This window comes from Anarhichas minor, unplaced genomic scaffold, assembly GCF_050575085.1.
Source record: "Anarhichas minor isolate MPS153535 unplaced genomic scaffold, ASM5057508v1 ptg000058l, whole genome shotgun sequence".
NCBI lineage: Eukaryota > Metazoa > Chordata > Actinopteri > Perciformes > Anarhichadidae > Anarhichas > Anarhichas minor.
Window position 1 is genome coordinate 11199852 of NW_027466504.1, and position 25853 is coordinate 11225704.

Below are 25853 nucleotides of genomic sequence, written 5' to 3' on the forward strand. Positions count from 1 at the left end.
TGAAAATACCTAACACTGTCAAATTATTCTGATATATTGATGCTATAAAAACACCAATCCAATTATAATAAAAGCCTATAATAACAGTTATAACAACGTATTTGAAATGTAAGAACATTTTGCTGCTCATGCTTCTGTGGTTTTATAAGCCAACCTTTTACTTAATGCAATTTACTCATGGTATCTAAATACTTTTTCCCTCACAGATGGTAGGGTGTTATATGAAACTAAAACTTCGAGGACAGCTGACCCTAACATTTATTTGTCATCAGGCCCACTACCAGGCTCGGTCTATATTGTATTGTTGGAATCTACCGCTCATGTATGGCCTCCCTGACCCGCCACCAGTGAAGCTTTTACATGCTACAGTTCACTAAACTGCTGTAACAGTGCAGCCCACACACATATAGAGATAACATACACACATGGACACATCAACAGACGTCACGGCTGCTGCTCGCGCTCCGCCGTAGTGACGTCAGCGGAGCACGTGGCTTTGTTATTGCAGGAAGTGAAGATGGCGGATCAGCCGCTGCTCGCCGAGTCTGCGCTCGGGTGGTCTATTTTCACCTGCATACTGCTGGTAAGCGACTTTTGAAGTTGTCTAGTCAGTTTCACCAAGTGTGTATTGTTACACGAGTATTTTGAGGTGTTCCAGCAGGTGCGTGGTAAAGGTATTACGTGTATCAACGTCAATACAGGGCTCTGGGTTGGTTTCAGCTAACATTAGCCATGACACAGTTTCAGGCTGGTGGCCAGTGTAGTTTATTATACGTTTACATACCAGACTATTAGAAGCAGGGGAGAGTGAAACACCACTAAGGCGAGAATAGGAGGCCGGGTATTTTTACTCTTTTATACAGAAAATTAACATCTCTGTTTAGATGTTTCTCGGTAACAGCGTCCAACTGTGCTGTGTCGTAGTTAGGTTTCACCCACAAGGTTTTAAAATGCGCTTTACAAAAGTTACGGTCTGCCGTATAACCACGTTAGTGCTGCTGAAAACCAGCAAATTCCACCACGGACGCTGCAAACACGCATACATGTCACCTTTCCGTTCCTGCGAGTCATTATTTTTGACTTCACTGGTAACGTGACTTGAACAGAACGGCGTGAATTTGCTCAGCCAGGTAATCTGCTGCCCGGTTTAGCACTCATTATCTCTAGCTGTCACTCAAGAGTCACGTGGCTAAATCAGAAGCAGAATAGAAGAATGCTATTAAATTGCTCTGCTTCCCTAACCCACCACACTAGCAGCCCCTTCTATTTGAACAAACATTTCAAATGCATCCTATTTAGATGCAAAGCCCCCGTCATTACCCAGCAAAACAGGCAGCCGGAGGCTTAAGGCTGCAGGCCTTTAATTGATCCTGTCTGCCTTGATCTAAAGGGACTAGTTTTAGCAGTGTCCTCACTACTTACCGGTTGTGTGCCTTGAATACGTCCTTGTCATTTTGGAGACCCTTATTTGCTTCCTTGTCTCATGACTTTCCTGCCAGTTGCTCTCGCTCTTGCTCTCGTTAAGCGGCAACACAATGCATCAGCAAATTCATGAATTAATTCAAAGTTGAAAACAAAAAGCTTTATTGCACAATTGTCCATTTTTGCTTCATAAAAAAAGTTAATTTGTGTTATTTCCTGTTAGTGAGTCTGCATTCAGTCATGTGCTGGGGAGGAAGTATGATGTAATCAGACCACTTGTTCCCTAGCACCGTTTGAGTCATTATTTTTGGCAATCAGCAACTGTTGAATAGACTAGAAGCACAGCAACAGCGATTCATTTAAACTACACAAATTCTCTCAATGTATTAATTCCTTCAAATTATTTTATTTACCAAGTCTTTCTGCAATTACGTAGACAAAAATGAAATTGTACCATTTAAAGCTTTAGTTAAAGAACAGATGGGTTTCCGACCTAATGGGTCCAAGTCAGCAAAAACTGATAAAAAGTGCACGTACATGTACACCGTACACTCTGACTGCTTGTGTCTGATCAGGGAGAATATTACATCAGGTTGTAAATGACAGGATGGATAAGCAGTAAACAGACTTCCTGTTGATTTCATTTTTTGCTTCCTGGTCAGTGACCTTTCATTGGAAAAAAAATTGAAATTGACAAATTGAAGCTTATGTGAAGAAAACCTGACATCACAAACACGAAAACAAATCTACGAATATTTATTGTGCGTATTCTATGAAAGTGATGCTGATAGTGTATCAAGTATTGTACATTGCTGTGGTCCTAGTGGAGTTAGTAATCATTAGTCTTTATCAAAAAGGGGCCGTGCACAAGAACAAATAATCTCAAAATGAGAACATTTTTGATACCAGATTTAGCTCTTATCAATTTCCATCTGAAGTGCCTGGGCGGGTACACACACGACAATCACCAGACTGCGGCACAGTGTCAGAGCGGGTCATCCTTCAATCAGATGTTTGGCGGTTCGATTCCCCGGCTCCGCTAGTCCATGTCGATGTGTCCTTGGGCAAGACACTTAACTCCAAAAACTGCTACCAGCTGAGTACGAGGGGGTAGATAGTCCTGATGGGCAGGTGGTACCGTGCACGGTAGCCCCTCCCATCAGTGGGTGAATGGGTGAACGACATGTAGTGTAAAAGCGCTTTACAAGTCCAAGTCCATTTACCATTGACTTGTACGTGAAGTCACTGGAAGGAGAAAAGTGACTCAAGTAAATATTCAATTGTTATTGTTCCTCATAATCGTTGTTTTAACTTGTTTTTTTCTCTGTTCAGGTCATCCTGGCTTTCTGTTGGGTCTACATTCGGAAATTTCAAAGTCGGCAGGAGAGTGAGGTTGTTTCAACTATCACAGCAATATGTGCACTGGCCATTGCTTTGATAACTTCAGCACTTCTGCCGGTGGATATATTCCTCGTCTCCTTCATGAAGTATCCCAACGGTACCTATAAGGTGAGTATCTATTATGCTAACAGCGCCAGTCAAAATCAATTTGAGGAATGGAGTTGTCCTGAGGCAGCTTTTAACTTTGCCGTGTAATTTTCTTAGAATTTGAAGCTGAATGCGTTTTCTGGGCTCATACATTTATTTGTTTTGCAAAGTCATTGCATTTGCTTCTATCTATTTGAAGATTTAGCAGAGTGTGTAATAGCATCTTAATTTGGACAGCAGGTAATTTCCTTGTTTCTGTGGGTTGTGAGCTGCTCTGTTTTTTTTTGTACCACTTAGTCATGGCCAAGATAGGCTGCACATGTTAACTCATCCCTTATTCATTAATCAAACATGATATTTTGATGATCTCTTGGTGATTATACTTTGTAATAAAAAAAAAAAATTACAAACAAGCAAAGAGGCATGAAAGCAAGTGGTGGCTTTTCCGATGAAATTTAGCCAAGTGTGAAGAGAAAATGAAGAATAATAACACATTTGTGACAGGAAAAGATCATTTGAGCTTGTCTCATTGCAGTGAGAATCATGTTCCTGCAGAAACGGACACATACATTTTATTTTAGGCTGTTACTCTTTAAATAATTACATTGTTTTGAATCTTTTTGCGTTTTCTGGAGAATTCGTTCTGAGAGTAAAATGCAGGAAATGCAAACAATGTCGGACGTTTTCCCACACCTGTGCTATGCATGAATAAAAATAGATAAATACACCGTACCCCCCACTGCGTGTGTTAATTATCACACTATATGTTATACTTGTTGATGGTTTTTGTAATGATCTTTAATCTAATTGATGCCTGTTCTTATTTATTTGTATACTTGTGTCATTCCTTTTGCTGTTGAGCTTAATTTGAATTCTTCACCATGGACTTTTCTTTTGCTGACATCCAGGAATGGGCAGCAAACAATGAGACAAGAGGACAGATTGAAGACACTGTGCTGTATGGATATTACAGTAAGTGCATTTTTTAATACCTGTCTGTGGGGGCACCTTAAAAAAATAAAATGTATATTTGTTTACAAAATAATAGCTAGAGGATTATTTACTGTGGAATTTAGAAGAAATGTATCTGCTTCTCTGAATTAGCTCTTCTGTTTGAATATTTTCACAGATCAAGTTCATGTTTACAATTTATTTTTTTCTTCTATAACCTGTAGTAAGAAAAAAACTCCTTAAAGGCCACACACACACACACACACACACACCCATGGGCTATCCACACAGGTGTTTTTTTTATTTATAGTGATTGACATTTGTCTGGTGCTACTCCTGGTTTCACGTTACACCTTTTTATCATTTTTATTGCTTCATGAAATGTGGCCGCCTCATGTAATTGAAAGCATAGCTCAGCCCAACTTCAGCCTGAGCAGAAGTCCAATTAACCAGAATATGTGAAAACACCTGTTGACGGACCCTTCTCAGAGCAGACATGTTGGCTTATGTAGCAGCAAAAGTGGAATTGATAACTGTAAAAGACGACTGCATTAGATTCACGTCAGGTACTTCCGGTGTCGAGTACTTCTAGTAATGTGTACGCAGGCTCACTGTCGGGGCTCACTGAGCCATCGCTAAGGAAATGAGTTTCACCTGTGTTTCTGCTGCAGTTTGAATGTATAGAAGTTAACCTTTTGATATCGCCTTCTACAGGCAAGTAAGGAAATAGCTACTGCAATATTGACACTTGCCACCTACAGGTATCGAGTGTGACGGCTCCTTTTCGGTAGTTTTAACAGTTTACCCTTTTATTACACTCAACAGGCCATACCTGTTTAAATATGGGTTAGGTAAAAAAGAAAATTAGGGATGCACCGATCCAACTTAAGTCCTGATACCGATACCTTGGCTTTGGGTATCTTGAGTTCCAATCCGATATCAGTGTTTGATTACTAAGCTGTATGCGGAAGAGACTGGGATCATTCTTTTGTGTGTAAGGCAACATCGGGCTTGAATTAAACTTTGCTTTCCTAACTTCGTAAAACAAAATGTATCAAATAAATGCATAGATATACATTTATTGAGTTATTATTTATAAAAATAATGGTATCCATCGATCCAGCTGTTTGAGTATCGGACCGGTATCCGCTATTGGTATTGGACATCTCTGAAAAACATGAAAGTTTGCCTTTATTTTATCTTTCAGGGATTCAGACTCAGGGTTTGTTTACAACCGTTGCGATCATTTCAAGGCTCGTGTTCCTCGCCCTATTCAACTTGGCGAAACAAAACGATAACAAACAAACAGTGCACAGAACCAAGTTATCTCGATTTCTATTTATTTATTTTTTTATTTATTTTATTTTTTTTTCTACAGAAGTCTAGCCACAGTGTTGCTTTCCAAGAACAACTCTTTACTGGCACTGGCAATTTGTTTTTGGCTTGAGGCAAGCTGTGTCGTATCATTTTGTAGGTTTGTCAAGCGTTCAGTCGGGCATCTTTGGATTGCCCTGCACGACTCTCTAGCTACGAGCCGGTCCCGTCCCCATGGATCACTCCATAATTCCAGTATTTGAGTGTGGTTGCAAATCATGGGGACAGTATCTCGGCCGTTTGGCTGATAAATTCCTAACCGAGAGCTATTAGTTCTACCGGAATTTCTTTATGATTGTCATATTAAAGGAAAGCATGAGTTTGTTGTCTTTGTCGGTGGCAAATTCAGTCATGCCAAAGACACTAAATCACACGTTTTCTAACAGATGCTGCCTTAAAGTGCCTGTCAGCAACACTGTTATGTACCGTCTGTTCAGAAATGCCAAATGCAAGGAAGACAAGCTGTCTCCCTGCCCAGACAGCCCAATCAAAGAAACTACTTCCCCTTGTATAATGACATCAGAAAATTGGCTTTCACAGACCATGAACACTTCACCTGAATCCAGCATTCACAAATATGATTTCCTACTCAAGATTAATTCTCTGTGTGACCATCCATAGTTTGGATTAGACATCCCCTTTTAACGGAAACTTCTATAGAGACTTCCTAAATTGATAATCCCGTTGGCTTAGTCTTGGATGCGGGGCTGTTTCCCGCCAGTAGTTTAATTCATTTAATGGCCGAATTGCCTGGAAACCATGTTTGTGGTGCAACAGTTCAAGCTCAAGCAATGTGTCACACATGAACGGAAGGTTACGTAGTTGGTTTAGTAAAGTAGAACATTTGAGGGTGAATCTTAAGTCACAATCTCTAGAATTGTTTATAGAGTGGTTGCTGAAGTTGCTGTGCGTCATGCCAAGTCCTTATTCCACATACATGCTTTGATTCTATATTGTGTGTTAAGTAGGCTTCATATTACGCACATAGTTTGTTAATACCATTATATACATTTTCTTATCCAGTTTCAAAAAAGTCTTCCAAGAATATGCATTGGATAAGAGGGATAAGAGAGAGGCTTGAAAGAGTTAGCTACCTGCCTCTAGCATGCATCTGTGTGATCACAGCTCTGGGAGTGTGTGTGCTGCAGAATCATCCGCCTGCCAATTTGTTGCGGTCCTGCAACCTTTGGCTGTCATAAGGAGGGTTGAGTGCTTGTAAAACCGCCTAAAATACAAAAAATCTGATATCGTGCTTAGTTCCTCAAAGCATATATTGGGAATACAGTTATAGCTTAGGGATGCCAACTATATATTATAATATCACATATTGAGTGAAATTGTTACTGATTTAAATACATACTTTACATACTAAGTAAAATGGTGCACATTCATGAAGATGACATTTTGAGAGGCCTGTAAGTCTTTGCTGAAGAAGATATTCTTCCTTTCAGTCTCTTTAAGCATCCTGTTGTTGTTCATGTAGAACCAGGGACTCTCTCCTCTCTGAGGGGCATTGCTTTTTTATTTGCCAGTAGGTGGAGACCAAGCTCCACGTGCGTCTTCTTCCAAGTCTAACCTTTAAAGTTGGATTTTCTTTAAGGCCACATTTGACAGCTCTGTCATTGAATAACTGCAGGTTTGACATAGAGATCTCGTATTTCCTCCACTTAGACACGCTTTCCTTAAAGGTGACTGACTTGCATTCAGTGTTGATCACAGTTAATAAGTACAGTGATTTTAAGATTTCTCTGCATTATTTAGTTCGTTTGTGGAATCATTTGATGGCCTTACATAGCTGTCATTTGGTCAATTTCTGTCAGTAGTTGGTTCAAATATGTACATTTGAACATTTACCATTATAGTGGAGGTAATGACAATATGGCACAATTCCATTTTAATGGACTGTTACTTTTGTACCCGATTTGTATTCATATTTAGAATCCACACAATTATACATAATGTGTAGGAGTAGATGATATTGTGGTATTTTTAGGTTATTTTGCACCCTTTTGTTTATTATTAAACTGCATGTGTGTTTATTTTTGAAGCGCTATCAATTTCTGTGAAATCTCACAGTTGCTCAGACTCCTTTTCTTGTGAAGGCTACGCTACATGTTACCAGTAACATCAGAAGTAGGTCAAGTAAATGCATTTCAGCTGTGTTACATCTCACACAGATACAGGCATACATGGGGATAGTAAGTTGCATCAGAATGCATTTTGAGAGTACCTGTGATGATGAGATAACGGCTGTATCACAATGCAACTGCAATGCCAAACAGGAAGTGAAAATTGTATGTGTAAGTGAAATGTTACTTTGTGACTGTAGAGAATAAACCCGGCGGTTGTTGATCCATTTTACACAGTGTAGTATCAGATACACTCTACCTTCGACTTCACAGAGGATGTACATGTTTGTAACTGAAACACCCACTTCCTTTTAGAGCCCAAATAGCTTTTTGTGATCTTTGATGAACCCTAAGTTTGAAAGCCCAGCCTTTCAATTCCAGCCTCTGTCCATTTATACATTTCCTTGAACTGCTTAGTACTTCAAAGCAGTGATGCATAAGGCCCTTAAGCAACAGGGCAAAATACCCCTGAGACCTTTAAATAAGTCATTGGCTCTCTCTCTCTCTCTCTCTCTCTCTGCCTTTTTAATGCCATTTGTAGGGGAGAAGTTAGAGAGGATGCAATCCTCTTGTAAATATTCTGCAAGTACTTTGTTTTTCTCTGCGATTCTTGTCCACCCAGCCTACATGCGCTGACTGAATCTTAGAGGAGAGTGGTAGTCTGGTGCTTCTTGTAAGAGCATTCTGAAGACGTTGACAAGTTTTATTTTGAAGGGCAATTCGATAAGAACATAGTCCAGCGTGCATAAGAAACAAAAGACACTTTTCTTGCCACTATGTGCAAAAAACCACAACACAGATAGCTCTTCACTTCAAAGACGTCGTCTGGGAAGTGCTCTGTCAGCACTTTAGCCGTAGTTTGTTCCATTAGCACAGTTAGCTGTGAGCCGCCGTCTCAGCCGTTGCCATGTTGAGAGCTGTTGAGAGGCAATAGAAATCTCGTATATAGCACCTTTTAAACATGTCTTTGTCATTTCTGTAAGGTAATTACTTGTTAGTCATCGGCTTACAAATACGCCAATATCAATATATGTAGTAAGCTAATATTGGCCGATAATGTTTGCCGTTGTGATGTACTGGTCAGGCTCTAATGTTCAATATTATACCAGTGTGTCTGCCCACTTTGTCATCGTTGCTTTAATCCAGCCTAATACCTGTTAATCAATTAATTTAATACTTTCGTGCTAAAACCTTATCAAGTCTTCACCAAAGCTTTGGTGAGTGAGTGAACACCTCTCTAACTGTTACAGTGAATCTGTTTTAACAAAGTAACTCATTGATGGACGTTTCTGGCAACTGATCTCTGAAAGGAAACTCCAATGAAGACGAGATCAATCTCTCAGGCTCCGAAGTTAATATCATTAAAAGCAGCTCTGGTACAATTCATCATAAACGTCCCCAGTACGGCACAAGGACCCAATAAGAAGACAAGGTTGATGAAAACTCAATCTGAATGCAGCCAGTTTTCTTTTCTTATATGTATTCATTTTAACATTTCACGTTTTACTGTTTTACTACTCATCAACATCGCGTCGATTTGACTGGACAAAATACAGTTAAAAATACATTTGCATTTGCACACATTTGCGCGGATGTAAGCTGTGATGTTCAACACTGAGAGGTCTCTGCAAATCCCACACAGACATGTCTTTTACTCACAAGTTCAATCGTCAACCACCTCTTTTACTTTGATATCAAGCTGCTACTGTTTGTCATATATCTTCTATCAGATAGCATGGTACAGCATGAAACAATAAGCAAAATGTTGGTTGTGAAATAATGTTTAGTGCACACTGGTCTTTTAGCTCAGGAGCCGATTGATAAGGCGACGCATTAAGATGTTGTTCCCATGAAGAAGGTCTTCTGTATCGGCTCACTCTTCACATCCTTCAAGGCTCGTCTTTGAAATCGATGGCCCCCACTTCCTGCAACAATGCACAAGGAGCCCTGTGGAGTCCATTTGTCCTATAGTGGGTATACGGGGGCTTCTTTTCAACCAAACAAAATATGCCGTTGAGCTGTGAAGTGAAACAAACAGGATGTTTCATTTGGTGACAGTCCATTGTCACAAGCAGATGGCAACAAACTAGAGTAACATGCGGCTGGGCGCTACAGATGAGCTCTAGGTTTCCACATAGAAGTCTGGAGTTAGGTTCACCACTTGCTGCCATCTTACAAGTAATGTTTGGAGTCAATACATGTTAAAAAAAATGTTTGTTTCAAGAGTCTGTTGGCCAGATAATGCAAGCTTCCTTTCTTCTTCTTTGGCTAGTGAAGAGATGTCTCAACATACACTCGCCAGCCACTTTATTAGGTACACCTTGCTAGTACCAGGTTGGACCCCCTTTTGCCTTCAGAACTGCCTTAATTCTTCGTAGCATAGATTCAACAAGGTGTTGGAAACATTCCTCACAGATTTTGGTCCATATTGACATGACAGCATCATGCAGTTGCTGCAGATTTGTCGGCTACACATCCATGAATGCGAATCTCCCGTTCCACCACATTCCAAAGGTGCTCTACTGGATTGAGATCTGGTGACTGTGGAGGCCATTGGACTACAGTGAACTCATTGTAATGTTCAAGAAAGCAGTTTGAGATGATTTGAGCTTTGTGACATGGTGCATTATCCTGCTGGAAGTAGCCATCAGAAGATGGGTACACTGTGGTCATAAAGGGATGGACATGGTCAGCAACAATACTGACCGTGGCGTTTAAACGATGCTCAATTGGTACTAAGGGGCCCAAAGTGTGCCAAGAAAATATCCCCCACATAATTACAGCACCACCAGCAGCCTGAACCGTTGATACAAGGCAGGATGGATCCATGCTTTCATGTTGTGTTGTTTACGCCAAATTCTGACCCGACCATCTGCCCATTCTCCTCTGACCACTGACATCAACAAGGCATTGTCGTCCACACAACTGCCGCTCACTGGATATTTTCTCTTTTTCGGACCATTCTCTGTAAACCCTAGAGATTGTTGTGCGTGAAAATCCCAGTAGATCGGCAGTTTTTGAAATACTCAGACCAGCCCGACTGGCACCAACAACCATGCCACGTTCAAAGTCACTTAAATCCCCGTTCTTCCTCATTCTGATGCTCGCCTTGAACTTCAGTAAGTCGTCTTCACCACGTCTAGAGGCCTAAAATGCATTGAGTTGCTGCCATGTGATTGACTGATTAGCGATTTTGTGTTAACAAGCAATTGAACAGGTGTGCCTAATAAAGTGGCCGGTGAGTGTATGTGTTCTTACTGTTATACATGACTTTGCCATGACGTAGGTTAAATAGTAGAACAAACAATTAGAAATAGGATTGACCATGTTTGTTTTTGCTCTCTGTCAAGCACTTTGAGTTTGATATTAAAATACTAATAATTTAGCCCACATTTGCATACTCATACATACGCATGTTGATCTGGCCCTGCTCTTTCTTGGTTGTATACAGATTGTAAATGTAGTTAAAAGCAGCAATTACACAGCGCATGCCACGCAACTGCAAAGTCCCTGGTTCCATTCCAGCCATGGGACCTTTCTCCAGTCTGCGTCTACACTGTGCTCTGCCCAATAAAAGCAAAATAAAGCTTAAAAAAAAACTGCATTAGGTGGCTTTAAGAATGACTCCAACACATACTTGCAGCAAATGAGCCTTGATAATCCATCACCGTATCAAGTTCCTTTGTCTTGAATGTTGGCAAACGTGTGTTTAGTCACTCATCCAACAAAAACGGAGCAACACGGCCATCACATTTGAAATATAGCCTTCCCTGATTTTGACTGAAAATGAGAGTGCTAGCTCAGAGTGTCATAGCTTTCAGCAAGTGTCTGTACAGACATATATTTTCATCAGTCTCTGGAGTCCTTTTGTTAGAGTCGGTGTTTCTGTGCGAAATCTCCCCTGGCATTTAATTTCCCCCCCAAAAAAATGTAATAGATTTTGCCTGTCTGCCAGGGACAGGAGTCCAGGTGCTAATGTCTCTGTGGAGAGCCACAGTAAGGTGAGGACACGGCTCTAATGCTTCTCATTAGGAGTGAAACTACTGCTCTGATTGAGAGTTTGTAATAGTTATAATTGTTGTAAACTGCCACAAATGATTATTAAAATATAATGAGCTATTGACTACTGCCTGTGTGGATGTCCTCGCATTATTTCCCCAGCTGGCACTCCGTCGGTAGATGGAACGCTTTTATGGCCACCTCTCCCAAAACCTTTCAAAATATGTTTTCTTTAATTTGTTTTTTGCTTCCCCTTACGAGTAAATTGGGGTCCATGCTATATTTGAACACAAGAGCTATATAAAGTGTGGAGGGAGGACAATGAATTATTTATCCTGTGCTCTCTGTCAGGGGGATAAATGTGCTAAACTTCTATCCCTGGTCAGGCCTTCTTCCCAGTACAAGATCTGCTCCGAGAGTAATGGATGATGCGTGGTAAAGCAGTATGACCTATTCTCTCAGTACGTTAATATTCATGGTGTTATGATTAATATCACCCAATGCTTTAACCCACGAGCGCATTTCCAGCGGCGGCATACTGTGCATGGCTTGCATTTTATTGGCTCCTGGCGTCATCCTAAGCTCTGCGTTCCCGGCTGTAAATGAGTGTAAATGGATACGTTAGTGGAGCAATGAGCATGTGCTTATTGAAAGTAATGCCTTGTCACAATCACAGCTGGCAAAAAGCAAGCCGCTATTCCGATGACATTTGTCTGCAGGACAGAGAGAGCATTTTGGGAAATATAGTCCAACTCACAGGGGAGGGATATGGAGCGGTTGTTTGTACATTGCAGTTGAAGTGTAGTACGGATGTTATGGATTAAATGCTTATCGAGATCAATATTCAGTTTACAATTGTTGTGTAGTTTATCATGCTCTAATGGCACGTATTCAGTTGTTGTGCCTTCTGCGTAGTCCTGAATCTCTTTATACAATAACTGTTCTATGTTTCGATTGTGTTTAATTCAGCTGACTTTAAGGCCAAACGTATAAATTACAAAGCGCCACCGTCATAGCAAACCTGTACTCAACATGTCTGAAAAACATGTGATGAGCTGTTTTTCTCCGTGCAGGTTCTTTTTTTATTTGGCATCCCATTGTGACGTGCACTGATGATTCACATTATCACCTCGAGGAGGCGTTGGGCTGTGCCGGCCATGTTGTGGAGCACATCTTGTGCATCTTGTACAGAAGGAAGCAAACAAACAAACATAGGCTTGAATGAGAGAAAAGCGAGCTCTTTCACTACGGACGGGTGTATTGCGTCTACCGTGTCCAGCGGTCCACATTAAAGTGGGACTGATGAGTACCGGCTTTGTGAGTGTTGCCCAAAGCAATATTAAACACACCAGTGATACTGAGTGAAGGATAATGTGTTGACATACAAATGCCTTTTTGAATCAGCTTCTCAGTGCTCTTGTCCCAAGATGAATCATTCAACCTGGGAAGTCTTGTCAAACATTATCAGACACCATTTTTAAAACTTTGATAGCTGGTCAACATCAACATCTGCCTTGTTAAGCTACTGTTAAACAAGCGGCAAAAAGCCTATAAAGCACCATTAATAATGCTGCTGGGCTGGATAAACTTATACACAAATGGATGGATGTCACTAAAAATAGGCAGGAGGATAAGTATCATATTTAATAATTTTCACTTTGATATGAAAATCTTAAGCATTACCACCTCAATCAAATACGGAGCTGATTTTAATTATTTTATTTCAGAACAACTTATAGAGCTATTTAATACTTTGCTTAACAAACTAATTCAGTCACCTTTACATGAAGCTCTGTAAGGTGATGGACCACCATCAAAAACCCATCTTTGTTCCAAACACGTCATTTCTAAAGATTTCTAATGTACACTTCTTCTATGATAAACTAGCTCTGATGGAAGCTTGCCCCGAGCTTCCTCAGGGATCATTTCTTTGGGGTTGGAGGTTGGGAAGAAGCCATTAGCTCCCCCTGGTTTGTCCCCCGGTCCCTCGCAAAACTTTTACAGGTTTGTAGGTGAGATCAAAATGAAGGCAGTGCTCCAAGATGGGTTTGGTCTGAGCAAGGCGCTGGAAGTAAGGGGTATACAGTGGGGGAGGGGCCATTGGCGGTTTATATTAGTTGTTGTAATTTGTCAACACCTTTTTTTTTTTTTTTTTCTTTAACCACCACCTGGGTTTCTACTTTTATTTTCAGCGATGAGAATTGCAGAAGCACCATATCTGTTGTTTTCCTTATTGAGTAGCATAAACGTGCAGTTTTGATCATTATGAAGGTATATGATTGTTGTATTTTTACTTATATTGTTAATTCATTCATATTACACACATGTCCAACTGCCCAAAGCGTCAACTGACACAAACTGACAACTTCAGATAATGCCCATTAGTCACCCATGTGACATCGGACAGTGTCATCTAAAACAACCGTTGGTGCTCTGCAGTGTTTCGGTCTGCGACAAGTTATATTCTATACAATAAATATCCAGCACAGATAGAAGTAATATATGATGGTTTGAAGAGAGAGAGACAATGACTAATGTGATGTGCACCATTACAAACATTTATTTATGGTTGACTGAATGTAAGTTTCTTATTGTTTCACTGTGGTATCAATGTTTTTGGAACAATTAATAAGTGATTCCTGGCCTAGATTTATCTCTCTTTTTAAGGAACGGGGTCCTATTGTTCCTTGGCTTTCTACTCTCACTGCTAAATTATGTTTTTAAATGTTCACAACTGCTGTTAGAATAAATAAATGAAATGATTTATCTGACTGAAAGAGGGAATTAAAGCATATTCTTTGACTAATTCTTTGATTTGATTTCTTCGTTTGTGTCCATACAGCACTTTACTCCATCATCCTGTTCTGTGTGTTCCTGTGGATCCCCTTTGTTTATTTCTACTATGAGGAGAGGGATGACGACAATGTGAACAGATGCTCGGTAAGAATGCACCTTTCTTCGTCTACACATGCAGTTCTGAGGAATTCAAATTTCATTCAGATGATTCATGTGCGGCCGACCAATTTGTTGATGCAAAATGTCTCGAGGTGAGGTCGTTTCAGTTGAACTTCCCAGCCAGCTTAAGGCAACACGAACACATGTGATTGCACCCAGTTTAACATTCTACATGACGAACAATGAAAGCAAATGTCCATCTTTCCAGTTTTTATTTACCCAAATCTTTAAACGCGGCATGAACCTTCACAATACACGCGTGCAAATCAGATTTTATCAGCACGGTGCATGAGAGATTATGTTTCTTCAGTCATTTTGTAATACCTGATGTTTGTTTTTGTATTTGGTGCCCAGCTACTGAAGAAAACAAATTATTTTTATAGATGAAATGACGAACATGAATGTAAAATCTGTCTATCTAGTAAATTGTAATCTTCTTGAATGTTCAGAAGGGAAATAAAAAGTTTTAATAACAGTTATTTTTAATAATAGTACCTGACTGATTTGTCAAGCCCTATTATTACCGTAGTTACATTTTTCTTATGCAAATATGAATTTGGAGTTCTAAGTCAAAATCAACGTACAATATTTAACCGGTAGTGAAGGATACTGTGTCGATTTCTTGACGACTTGCGGTGCTGCAGAATAAGTTTTGTATTCTTGTGTTTGCTGGTTGAATGAGGACATTTAGTCAGCAAGTTTTTAAGGCCATGAAGATACAGACAGTAAACTTGTAATGTGTTTGTGTTTCCAATAAAAGCCTAAATAAGCTACTCAAGCTTCAAAAATCTATGGGAAAACAAGAAAAACAATGAATTTCTATTTAAATGATATACTGTGGCACTAAAAGGAGTCCCATTGTCAAACTTTTCCCACCACTGCATTCACACTGTACATTCAATTTCAGGTGACAATGTGCAGCTTGCACATTGCAAGCTGAAATTTGACAAATTGACATCCCTACCTTTTAAAAGTCTTTTTAGTGAGCGACGTACCAAACACCAGCGAACACATAGTGCCTTTTCTCCTTTCCGTGTGTCAGTTTTGAGCTGACAGAGGCACTTTCTCCAACAGACAGGGAGGTCTTTTGTATCGTTGCTTTAAAAGCACCTTGAATAGCGGAGGGACTGATGTGTTATCTCTGCCGGGTCAACCTGCATCCACACCGACTCTGTGTAGCTCTCACTCACTGTTGTCCTTAGCTGAATGCCGTATGAACCCCCCCCCCCCCCCCCCCCCCCCTTTCCTCACCATTAATGAACAATCATTGTTCCCTTCATGGCGGTGATTGACCAGTTTTCCCTTTTTATTACAGCAAGTGAAGAACGCTCTGAAGTACACAGTAGGATTCGCCATTGTCTGCGTAGCGCTCCTTTTAATTGGGTAAGTTGGAGACACGGATGGCTTCTTCTGCTTCAGTAGACTGTAGGTGGGAAGGGTTGCTGTGGATGTGTCATTGTGTTCAGTTAATGAGAGGAGGAGCCCTTCAAGCAGCAGCAGCAGCACCATTCAGGAGGAAACTCTAGACCTCTGTCTACATATAGGTTGTATTCTTGTCTATCGGATTCTGAACTACACTCTTTTGCATTTTCTCTATATACAAAGCACATGCGGAGGGAATATAATCATTTTTTTTTTTTACATTGTATCTGCAAATCTATATTGAAGCACATTCTCAGCCATGTCCCATTTATCTGCTTTTCTTTATACTGGTTGTGCACCTCAGCATGCCTGGAGTTCAGCCTCTACGATGCATTGTGCTCTCTCAACCATTAAACGGTGCATTGGAGGAAGGCTCACCTGCTTTGGGACAATAAAGGACACGTGCCTATAGGTTCTAACGGCCTCAAGTTTGGTTGCTGGGACTCTTTGTTGACAGAAGCAATTTAGCCCCTCTTCTACCTCATGAACTGGAACTATTGCAGCTTTGTTCTGGCAACACAATAGTTTTTATCCTGTCCTGCTTTTCTGATACTGAGAGACACAATGGTTGTGTTCAGTGACTGTTGACTCAGTAGGTCTTTTCTTCATGTCTTTTATTTGTTGTCTTTGTACCTTGCAGGTATTAAGCTCCTTAAATTACCCCCGATCTTTCACTGCTACGTTTTCATTTTTGCTATTACAATTAACATATCTTAGTCTAATATTCAAACTTTAAGACATTAAATTGATCTGAAGATCATTGGTCAATGCTTTTAAGACGTTTGGATGGTAGCTCCTTACCTTAAATTTCATCACATTTTCCGTCATTTTTATTTGAAACCTTGTCAACACAAGTTGAGCTAAAACTCTGTTTATGATATTGTGTCATATAGGCACAAGCATGAATATCCCTAAATTGTTCTGTTTTTCTCATTGTAAGAAACACCTCGAGTTTGAGAAAGTGGCTCCTTCCTACAGCAGACACTAGAATGAGAAATGACACCTAACATGACCAAAAGGAAACGCATTGATAGGAAAGAGATGAAGTGTGGAGCCCTGAGGGCATCCACATGGTGGAGGGGCAGATGAGGCCTTTTGAGACCTGGAATTCTTCTTTTTTGCATGTTAGGCAAAGGGAAGTCTTTGAGATGCTGATCTAATGCCTTTTCCCTCCCCTGGTGAACGTTGTTTATCTATTTTTTTCTTTTTTGCCAGTTTTTTGAACTTACTGAAAGTATCCGAGCAGATTCCCAGAGCAGCATATTTCTGTGCTGTCTGTCAAGAAGGATTAATGGAATCTGCACTGAAGCATCAATGCTGTTGACCCTTTCCCCCCCATTCAGCTTGCATACATATAAATGTTAGTGCTGCTTTGAAAGTGTTGACACAAATATGTTTTTACTTTTTTTTTTTTTCCCACAACATCAAGGAGCTGTTCAGATACAATTTATACATCTTTCTATTTATATATCTATAGAACTTATGATTGAAAGGAAATTCTGTAGGTCTGTGTGATCGGTGGGTCTACGTGGCTAATTAGGATTATTGATTAATGTAATTAGGAGCTAACAGGATGTGAGGGAACGTATTACAATAAACAAAACACTAGCTCATCTACCTCTTCAAGGAAACGGGTCTAAAGGTTCAAGCTACCAAAACGTTTGAGCACAGAAGTGCTGATCGGATCTGTCGAGGTTAATAGTGCTAAATCTAGAAGGCTATACAACTTTAGCTTTTTAGTTTAGTTTTGTTCCATTACAAATAAATTGATAAGGATAGGAGGGGATGTAGCGTTTAGAAGACGGTCCATTGACAAGAAGAGAAATTAATCCAGTTTTTAAAGGGGTGGTGGATAAGCAAAACGTCAATAACACAGGTTGCAAGATCCTTTTTCTATGATTTGTATGCCCTTTGTTTGCTGTAAACACATTTAAACAGGAAATGTATCATTGTATCCAGCAGCGATTATTATTTATTTGATATATGAGAATGAATATTAACTTCATTTATTTGATTTTTATTCAAGTCCCCTTTTCATTTACGATTTATTTTGCGTAATAACAAAAGAGAATTCTAAAATCAGAAGAAAAAACCCCGTTCAGAGGAGAGAGGCGCAGGTCCAATAGTACAGCATGCAGATAAGAAAGAAAACCGACATTCGCCATGGAGCTCAGACGTGTCGTTGCTGGAGCAGAGGACATTCTGTGAACTCTGTCTGAGCATTACGTTAAACAGGACATAAAAGGTCTGTGTAGTGGGATAGAGATGTTCGACTAGAAGGGCATTGAAATAAGCTGCATTGTCACTGTTTTCCAACAGAACTGACTGCGGTGTATCTTTCTGAAAGTATTTCTCTGGCTCTCTCAGCAACAGCAATGACACCGCTATATGTTCATCTGTTGTGGAATGATTGTAAAAAGCATGGACAGGGATTCTTTAATATTTTCTCTCTTTGTTTGCTGAAAGCGTCACTGCCAGTACGAGGACTAAAACGAAGCACATATGGTGCGCTGTGTGCTGTGTGTAGAAGTAACCGAATGCATTTCACCTTTCTTCTGCTGAATTATCGTTTCATTGCTTTCAGAGCCTTCGTTCCACTCGACCCTCCACCTGGTCAGAATTCCACCCAGTGGGAGAAAGTACAATACCTTTTTGAAGAGCTTGGAAGTAGTCGTAAGTACGGCCTCTTTACAAAATGCTGGAGTCTCACTTTCATAGTTGTTGTTTCCATGACTTTATTTCTACTTAAAGTCACTCTCATTGCTCCTATCCATTCTTTATACTATCTATTTTCTGCTTCTTTCTGTCATATTCTTTCTGTTATGCGACTACCATCCAGCCACATTTAATGGTGTTTAGTCTAACAGTTTTAAACATTTTAGATGTTTAACAAAACAAAAAAGATTCAAGTTTTCTCAAAACGATGACAGGTTTGCACAATTTTAAATCTTAAAAACTGAAACATGACACTCATCCGTAAGTCCTTATGACGCCTACTTTAAAAGTAGGGAGGTTGGTAGATCTTGACATGCGTTTCTCCCTTTTTTAGTTCTTATAGAAGACCAGGTAATGGAGGTTAGGGTGTTTAAAATCAATGCAATGCTCATTAGGGTCAGATGAGAGGTAAGTACTTTAAATGGACATAGATTACTTTAAGCTATGAAACCTATATAGGTGCTGATGAATGATGAGTGGGACAGATTCAACAGTTTTTAGGCACAAAGGAACGAGCAGTAATGCATCACAGTTGATGATGTCCAAATTACAGTAATCGGCGAATACTTATTTTGATTGTGCGGTGATTTTCGTGAATATCTTTGGAAAAGGACGGTTAAGGTAAAATATATTTCCTCTAGGCACATCTGCTCAGATATGGTGTGTCTTGATTGCACCAACATGCAGATCACAGAGTGACTTTTTCTATCCATGTAGCTACATGTAAGATAATAGAACCGCTCATGCCGTTATTGATTAATCACCACAAAAACTATTCATGTTGATTTGTATATGTTTCTGCCAAACATGGCATTCCCAGATGTCCACTCCTTACTGTGGATTAACCTTCCAGCAAGCCCTCACTGAATGACTCAATAACTACCAATACGTGTGACTTCATAGCCTCAATATCAATGTGCGATAAGAAATTCAATTCACCAGTTATAATACTCCAGTAATGGTGGAGAAACCTTCCATGAGCATCTTCACTTGTTGAACGGAGCCTTGCCAAATGTGGACTCCTAACAGTCCTCTGGCCTTTTGCCATCCGGGGATCAAGGAGGAAGTTGAACCATCTGCCTCTCTTCACAATAGCGGACCCCTACACGCTCTCCCTAACCTTCCTCCCTTGGCACGGTGGCAAATAGCTCGGCTGCTGAGGAGGAAATGTGAGGATCATCCTCTTTCTAATTCCTCATCCCTTCCCTCTCCAGATGGGAGGTTAATTAAGTAAAGGAAATGCACTTATGCCACATAACCCTGCCGACTGTTCATTAAGGCCCCTTGCATTTTTAATGGCTCCAGCGTTGCATATGTTACAATGATGCTCAAATGTTCTCCGGATCAGAAGCTATTACTGTTGCTAGTCAAGACCAGACAGTGCGATCTTGTATTTTTGGCCATGCCCCAAGGTGCGGTAGAGTGGGTGGGAGTCTAACTGTAACATGGAAGAGCACTGTCTATGTTCATTATCAGTGAGAGAAGAAGAAATACAGTTGTGTGTACACTATGTGTATGAGCAAATCTGAACCGTATCAATCAAACTTTAATGCAATATTAGCCTGGAGTTATTCTGTGTTTGTGAACTGTTCATAGAAGTGGTGAGATGGTTCTTAAATCTGTCCCTCACTCTCAGGGCTCTGCTGATATTATAAATACATAAACAATTAATGAATAGACTAAGAAAATATATAAATTTCTGTTTTTGTCATGTTTGTATTATCTTTTGTTTTCTCTGACCTGCCTCCAGAACATCTTCTTCAATTCTAAAATGAAAGCTACTGTGAAATAAGTGACGTTTAGTATTTTTTTAATTTAGAGTCTCAATCAAACCACTTCATACATACACAATACATCGTCCAAAGTGTGTTTTGCCTCCATGGTTTTAAAATAGCACTTATAAGAACAGAGGGTATTACTTTTTTCCAAATGCATTTGAGGCTTCAGTCGACACATTCCTGGTGGGGGAGTTGAAGTGACGCTGTTGATCTCATCTTGATAAGATTGATCGACATGTTCTGCCGTCCCTCAAGTTGTTACTCAACTGTGAGGTTAAAGCTACAATATGCCCAAAATATCTTCTTAAACACAAACTTCTATCCAACCCCATTTCACAAATTATATAACATTTTCAGCTTTAACCATACAAATAGAAAAAACAACAACTCTAGTGGTGTCTTATAGCTTTCCTAAATTTGCTTAGGCCTCCGCATGCCATTAGGTCTGAATGTGGTCATTGTTGCAGTCATACAGTCTACTGTATCCCATCATTTGATCATAGAGAGGCTAGCTAACCCTAAAGGAGCTCCTTAATAAACGCTTCTCTCTACAAGGCTCATGCATACACACAAGCTATATGCAGGGTTAGATAAGAGCTACCTCATTCCCCTTCTGTTGGCATCAAAGCTGTACAGATGTGGAAGCACTTCCGATAATAGACAATAGCAAACATCTATCCTTTGCTTTGTGTGGACTTCATGGACACAATGTGCTCCTTGCAGAACATGGAACATGGACATTGTCTATTTTTACCAAACTCACCACCAAACAATTGCAGCAAAATCGCAATGGGAAAAGGAAACGTGTATTCAAATGTTAATGTTCAACCCAGCTGTCAGACTTCAACGTTTTCTTCTCGCATACAATACAATAGGGAGCAGCCGTGTAATTTCTCTCCATTATCCGCCTCTTTGTCCTGCTGCTTGTGAAATGCCTCGAAAAGACAACACAAATTATACACGCCCTGAATACTTACTATACTATATATACTTACTATATTCCCAAATCAAATGCCGCCATCAAGGAGAAAGGCAAGCAGAGACCCACCTATGTCCATGCTGACAGGTGGGCTGGGCTCTATGAAGTCGCTGCTGTGAGGACGCGGGATAGCTGTAACGGGACAACTGTGTAGCTTTTTACTTGGAACCCCAAAAAACAGGTGGGATCTTGACGGGGTGGAGGCAATCAGTCTCTCCATCAATCGCTGTCTTCTAACTCCAGCTGGTGTGACACCTACTGTTGCCCTTGCCTGGTGGGTGGTCCCCTCTCTGCCTCAATCAAAGGTGACACACGTCAACTCAACCTACAATACACTGAAAGATCCAGCTGTTCAAAAACCGATCATGATCAATGTGTGAAATGGCAAACGCTGACAAAAAAATGGTGACCAGATGTGTCTCCAGAGGAAGACTTTGCTACAGTGCATTCATTAAGCCCAAGACTACCAGAATACCAGCATGATGCCTCATCCCTGTCCTCGTGAACAACATGCTTCCCATCAAGGATTGAATTCCCGAGTTTTCCCCTTAAGAACATAAGCAGAGAGATTCATCCTTCCAGATGGACTGTGTTCCTAGCTTCAGCTGTGCGGTTTGCTTAAGAATCAAAACTATTCATCTTTAGCATTTCTCGTTATTCTGTTTGAGGGCATGCGTGTTCCTTGGGCTCCGTTGCTACATTCAAGACAGTAAAAGGTTCACCCAAATAACTAAAAACCCTAATTTTTCCACTTACGTATGTTCATAATTTTTGGCCCTGTGATGTCATTACTGTCTTTGCAGATGTTTTATATCTGCCACCACCTTACCCAGGGACCCAGAGGTAACCCAGGGACTCCCAAAAGAATAATCCAAATGAAAGCTGCAGATGAAAAGATACCCTGACCTGTAGTCCGCAGTCTGGTTCAACTTTCAAACACTACAGCCTACAGTTGCCGTAAAACCCCTAAAGATCCTCCTTACCTGCTCAATCCCCACTTCTTTAAAAAAAAAAAAAAAAATCTATTCCCAGTTTGTAATGCAGGCTTTCTCATACAGCTGTGTATCCATCAAACCCAAGCTGGGATTGCCCTGATAGTATCACTATGACATCATTAAGCTTCTTCCTTCAGATGTACAACTTTTCACAGGCTGAGTGATGATAACAACACTCCTCATGAAGAGCAAACTGAACTTCTTTGAAGTGGAGTGTCCTTAAAACAAAGCTCAACAACAGAAATGATGTCCCACTTAATCAGGATAACTCAGACCCTTCTCTAGATTAATCAGTGAAAACTAACTATTCCTAAATTTCCATCTATTCATTAGAATTGCTATAAGATAATTGCACATCAGCTCCATTTATCACCCCCCCTACCACCCATTGAAGAGGGTGATTGTTTACCATCCAAAATGTCAGCCAACTGAGCAACAGTAGCCAACAGTAGCTTGCTGATATAATGCTTGCATTTAGTTCCTGTCTTTATACCATCTTCAGTTTGCTAACGGCAGGTTTGGCTCTGAGTAACCTGGCAATCTCAGCAATGTGTGTCCCACCAGGAAACACAGCACTCCTTGGAATTATGTACAGTGTGGGGGGGGGGGGGGTATTCATACTCAAAGTTGAGTTTGCAACAAACAAACAGCTGACTGAAAGACGGCCGAAGTGCACACAAGACAGAAGGCTCTGGATAGTTTGCACACGGGGCAGAGAGTGCGTTGATATTTCCGTCAGAGGGTCAGACCTCTAACGACCCTCTCGTCTCTTCCCCTGCAGATGGTCTGCCGGCTCTGTCGTTCTCCATCGGCTCCTTGACCTTGATCGGCATGTTGGCAGTGATCACTTACACGGTGAGTTGGAACCCTCAGACGAGCGGTCGATGTTGTCTCGCGTGTTCAGCCGAGCTGTATCTGCACAGTGATTAAGGCTAATCATCCAATGGGATGACGGCCAGCCCCATAGCTTATTATGACCTCTGCTTATTGAGACATAGGACGTATGACATGTTTTGAAGAATAAAGACTGCTGTCTCATGGCTGATAAAGTAATATATCATCTTATTATATAATAAATAAACATTTTTTGGTGCAAATGGCGACCCATCTTCTTGGTTGAGATGTAGCTGGTGATGGAGTGGCCTTGTGATTTTAGAGCTCTGGCATTCACTTGCTCAAATTACTCAGACCGCCGTCGTTCACCTCAGACTTTTGCGTGATGTATTTGAACCCTTCGCCAGCTTATCAACCACTTATCAGCTGCCTATTTATATATACATATACAGTATATCTATCTCAGTGTCTATTAATATATGCCTATATTTTGATTGCCTCAGCATTCTGCAGTTTTTACTTCTTTGTTTTTACTAGATCAGACAAATGGACTACGCTGTAACAATTGTTAATGCTGTCCATGTTTCATAGCCGTTATCTCGGTAACTGGACTGTGAATGTTCCCTGGAGGTGGTGACACTGGTGTCAGGGTGGCAGTAACACAGAACAGTGGCTGCTGGAGAAAAAATACAAAAACTACTCGGGTATCAACCCAGAGGAGTGAGAGTGAAAGTGACAGCCAACCCCAATCTATCCAGTTTCTGTTGAGCTCAAAGAGTCCCGTTTGACAAATCGCACAACAATTGAATGCGGAGCTCTTAATAAATGACACACAACCGAGTCAATTACGTTGTAGAGCCAATCTCGCTTTAGGACATATAATCCATCTCAGCTAGGATTGTATCCACCGTTCCCTCACTTTGCTTCTCTAAAGAGCGGGTAATTACCGAGTGCATTGTCGGTATGAAAGTATGCTCAGACTTGCACTGACCCCATGTTGATATTGACTATGAATGCCCTGTGGAAATCCAAACTCCCAGTGTGTCTTTGTTTGAGATGTTCCTTGTTTTGATGCAGCCAATCGGGCCTTTCGCCCCTCCCTCTTTTTATCCTCTCAGACACAAATGCAGAAGCTCTTATCTCACTTGTCATCCTTTTCATCGACTTTATTCGTCTCCCAAGCTGCTAAACTCTTCTCGGTGGCGACCTCCACATACTCGCAAAGAGCCGTGTGATTTATCATTCTTTACCGCGTGTTACTATTAGGCCTGATTAACTTAATGGAATGTAAGTGACAGGTCCCATAAGCAGCGGAAATGTAGTCCAGGACTCCTGCACATTTATCACTACTCTCTGTGCAGAAGTAGCCATCTAGCCTTAATGCAAACAACTCCGTGATGTAAACAGTATATAACACTGCAGCCGAGTGCACTTAAAAAGAATCCGAGGTGAAGCGAGTCATAGCTTTTACTGCTTTTTTTGGCTTTTTTTTATGGCAGTTTTCTGGCGCTTTCTCTTATATAAACACACATTCAAATGGAGACGCCTTGCAAAAGCACATTGTACTACTTTCTGCTAAACTTAAACCAGTGATTTTAACAGTTTAAATGCTGTTGCTATTGGTAAAACAGTAATATTCAGTAAATTCACCACTAATGCTACATTTAGTATGCTTTCTGCTCAGGTCTTCTAGTACAGTGTAAGTCCTTTAACTACAGTATATCAAACCAACATTATACTTTCAGTCCAGATACATTTAATTGATTCATTTTTCAATTGTACACTAACATACTGTGGGTGTACTCTAATGACAACTGTGTCTCTGTGTTTTCATATCTGCACTGTTAATTAAGACATAAATAAGGGATGAAAGTGAATTAAAGTACATAGAAATGTTTTTTGTATATATCATTTGATCATGATTAGACATATAGTCCTATTTACTCTGTGTGCTATTATAGTTAGTTTTTTAACACCTTTGATAGCGATAGTGGTTGGGTCGGGCTACCCTGTGAGAGATTGTACCTTTTTAAGAAAACTAGCTTTACATTGGATTTGAGAAGAATAGTCATCGTCACTTTATACTCGAGCAGTCACTTTTTAATGGTGTGGATTTTATTTAATAATGCAAAGATATTATTATGGTAAATTTCCTTCTCATCACCTGGACTGTTTGCACATACATATTCCCTCTGTTATATCTCCCACTCTGTGTGATTGTACGCAGCAGTGAGGACACGAGAGCCGTCCGGCCGCTCTTAAATCTCATGCATCATGTGAGGTCCTTTGACTTCCTTTAAAGGCTGGGCTAGCATGTTGACTTATGACTCTCATGGCTCTGTCTACTGTGCACCTACCTTTCTCTTGCTCTTAAACTGCCAGCCATAAGACGCTGACGCTGAACTAAAGTTGAGAAGATTAATGTCTGTTGATCAACTCACCGGCCCCGAGACTGACCCGAGGAGGCGGGGTCTCTGAGTGGATCAGAGGGGCGCCACTACATACAGTACTCCAGGATTCTCCAATCATTTCACACCTTGTTTGCCTTCTATGTTTTATATTTAAATCTGATTTTAGAATTTATATTTCTTTCCCACTTTATAACTGAATGTTGAATACAACATGGCATACATGATTCACTGCAGTAGAGTTTTTTTAGTCTATTTTTTTTAAGCATTTTCAAAAAGTAAAATACTTACAAATAATAGGGAAGAACTACATAAAAGGAGCATTATCAAGTCATTAAGTCCTCTTTCCATTAAAGTGTGTATACCTATTAAGCAAGCTTAAAAAACAAACATATAGGGATACT

The 25853-nt window shown here is 40.4% G+C and overlaps 1 protein-coding gene across 1 annotated transcript in view; it reads left to right on the forward strand.

Annotated features, from left to right (window-relative positions):
• The first annotated feature begins 495 nt into the window (after nucleotides 1-495).
• Nucleotides 496-25853, forward strand: part of lmbrd1 (LMBR1 domain containing 1) — a 50289-nt gene continuing 24931 nt past the window's right edge. Inside the window, exons 1-7 of the mRNA XM_076076588.1 lie at nucleotides 496-583; nucleotides 2755-2931; nucleotides 3819-3882; nucleotides 14206-14303; nucleotides 15634-15701; nucleotides 18325-18413; nucleotides 22989-23062. Coding sequence (XP_075932703.1) covers nucleotides 518-583; nucleotides 2755-2931; nucleotides 3819-3882; nucleotides 14206-14303; nucleotides 15634-15701; nucleotides 18325-18413; nucleotides 22989-23062 — 636 coding nt within the window. The 5' untranslated portion in view covers nucleotides 496-517. The remainder of the gene's footprint in view (nucleotides 584-2754; nucleotides 2932-3818; nucleotides 3883-14205; nucleotides 14304-15633; nucleotides 15702-18324; nucleotides 18414-22988; nucleotides 23063-25853) is intronic.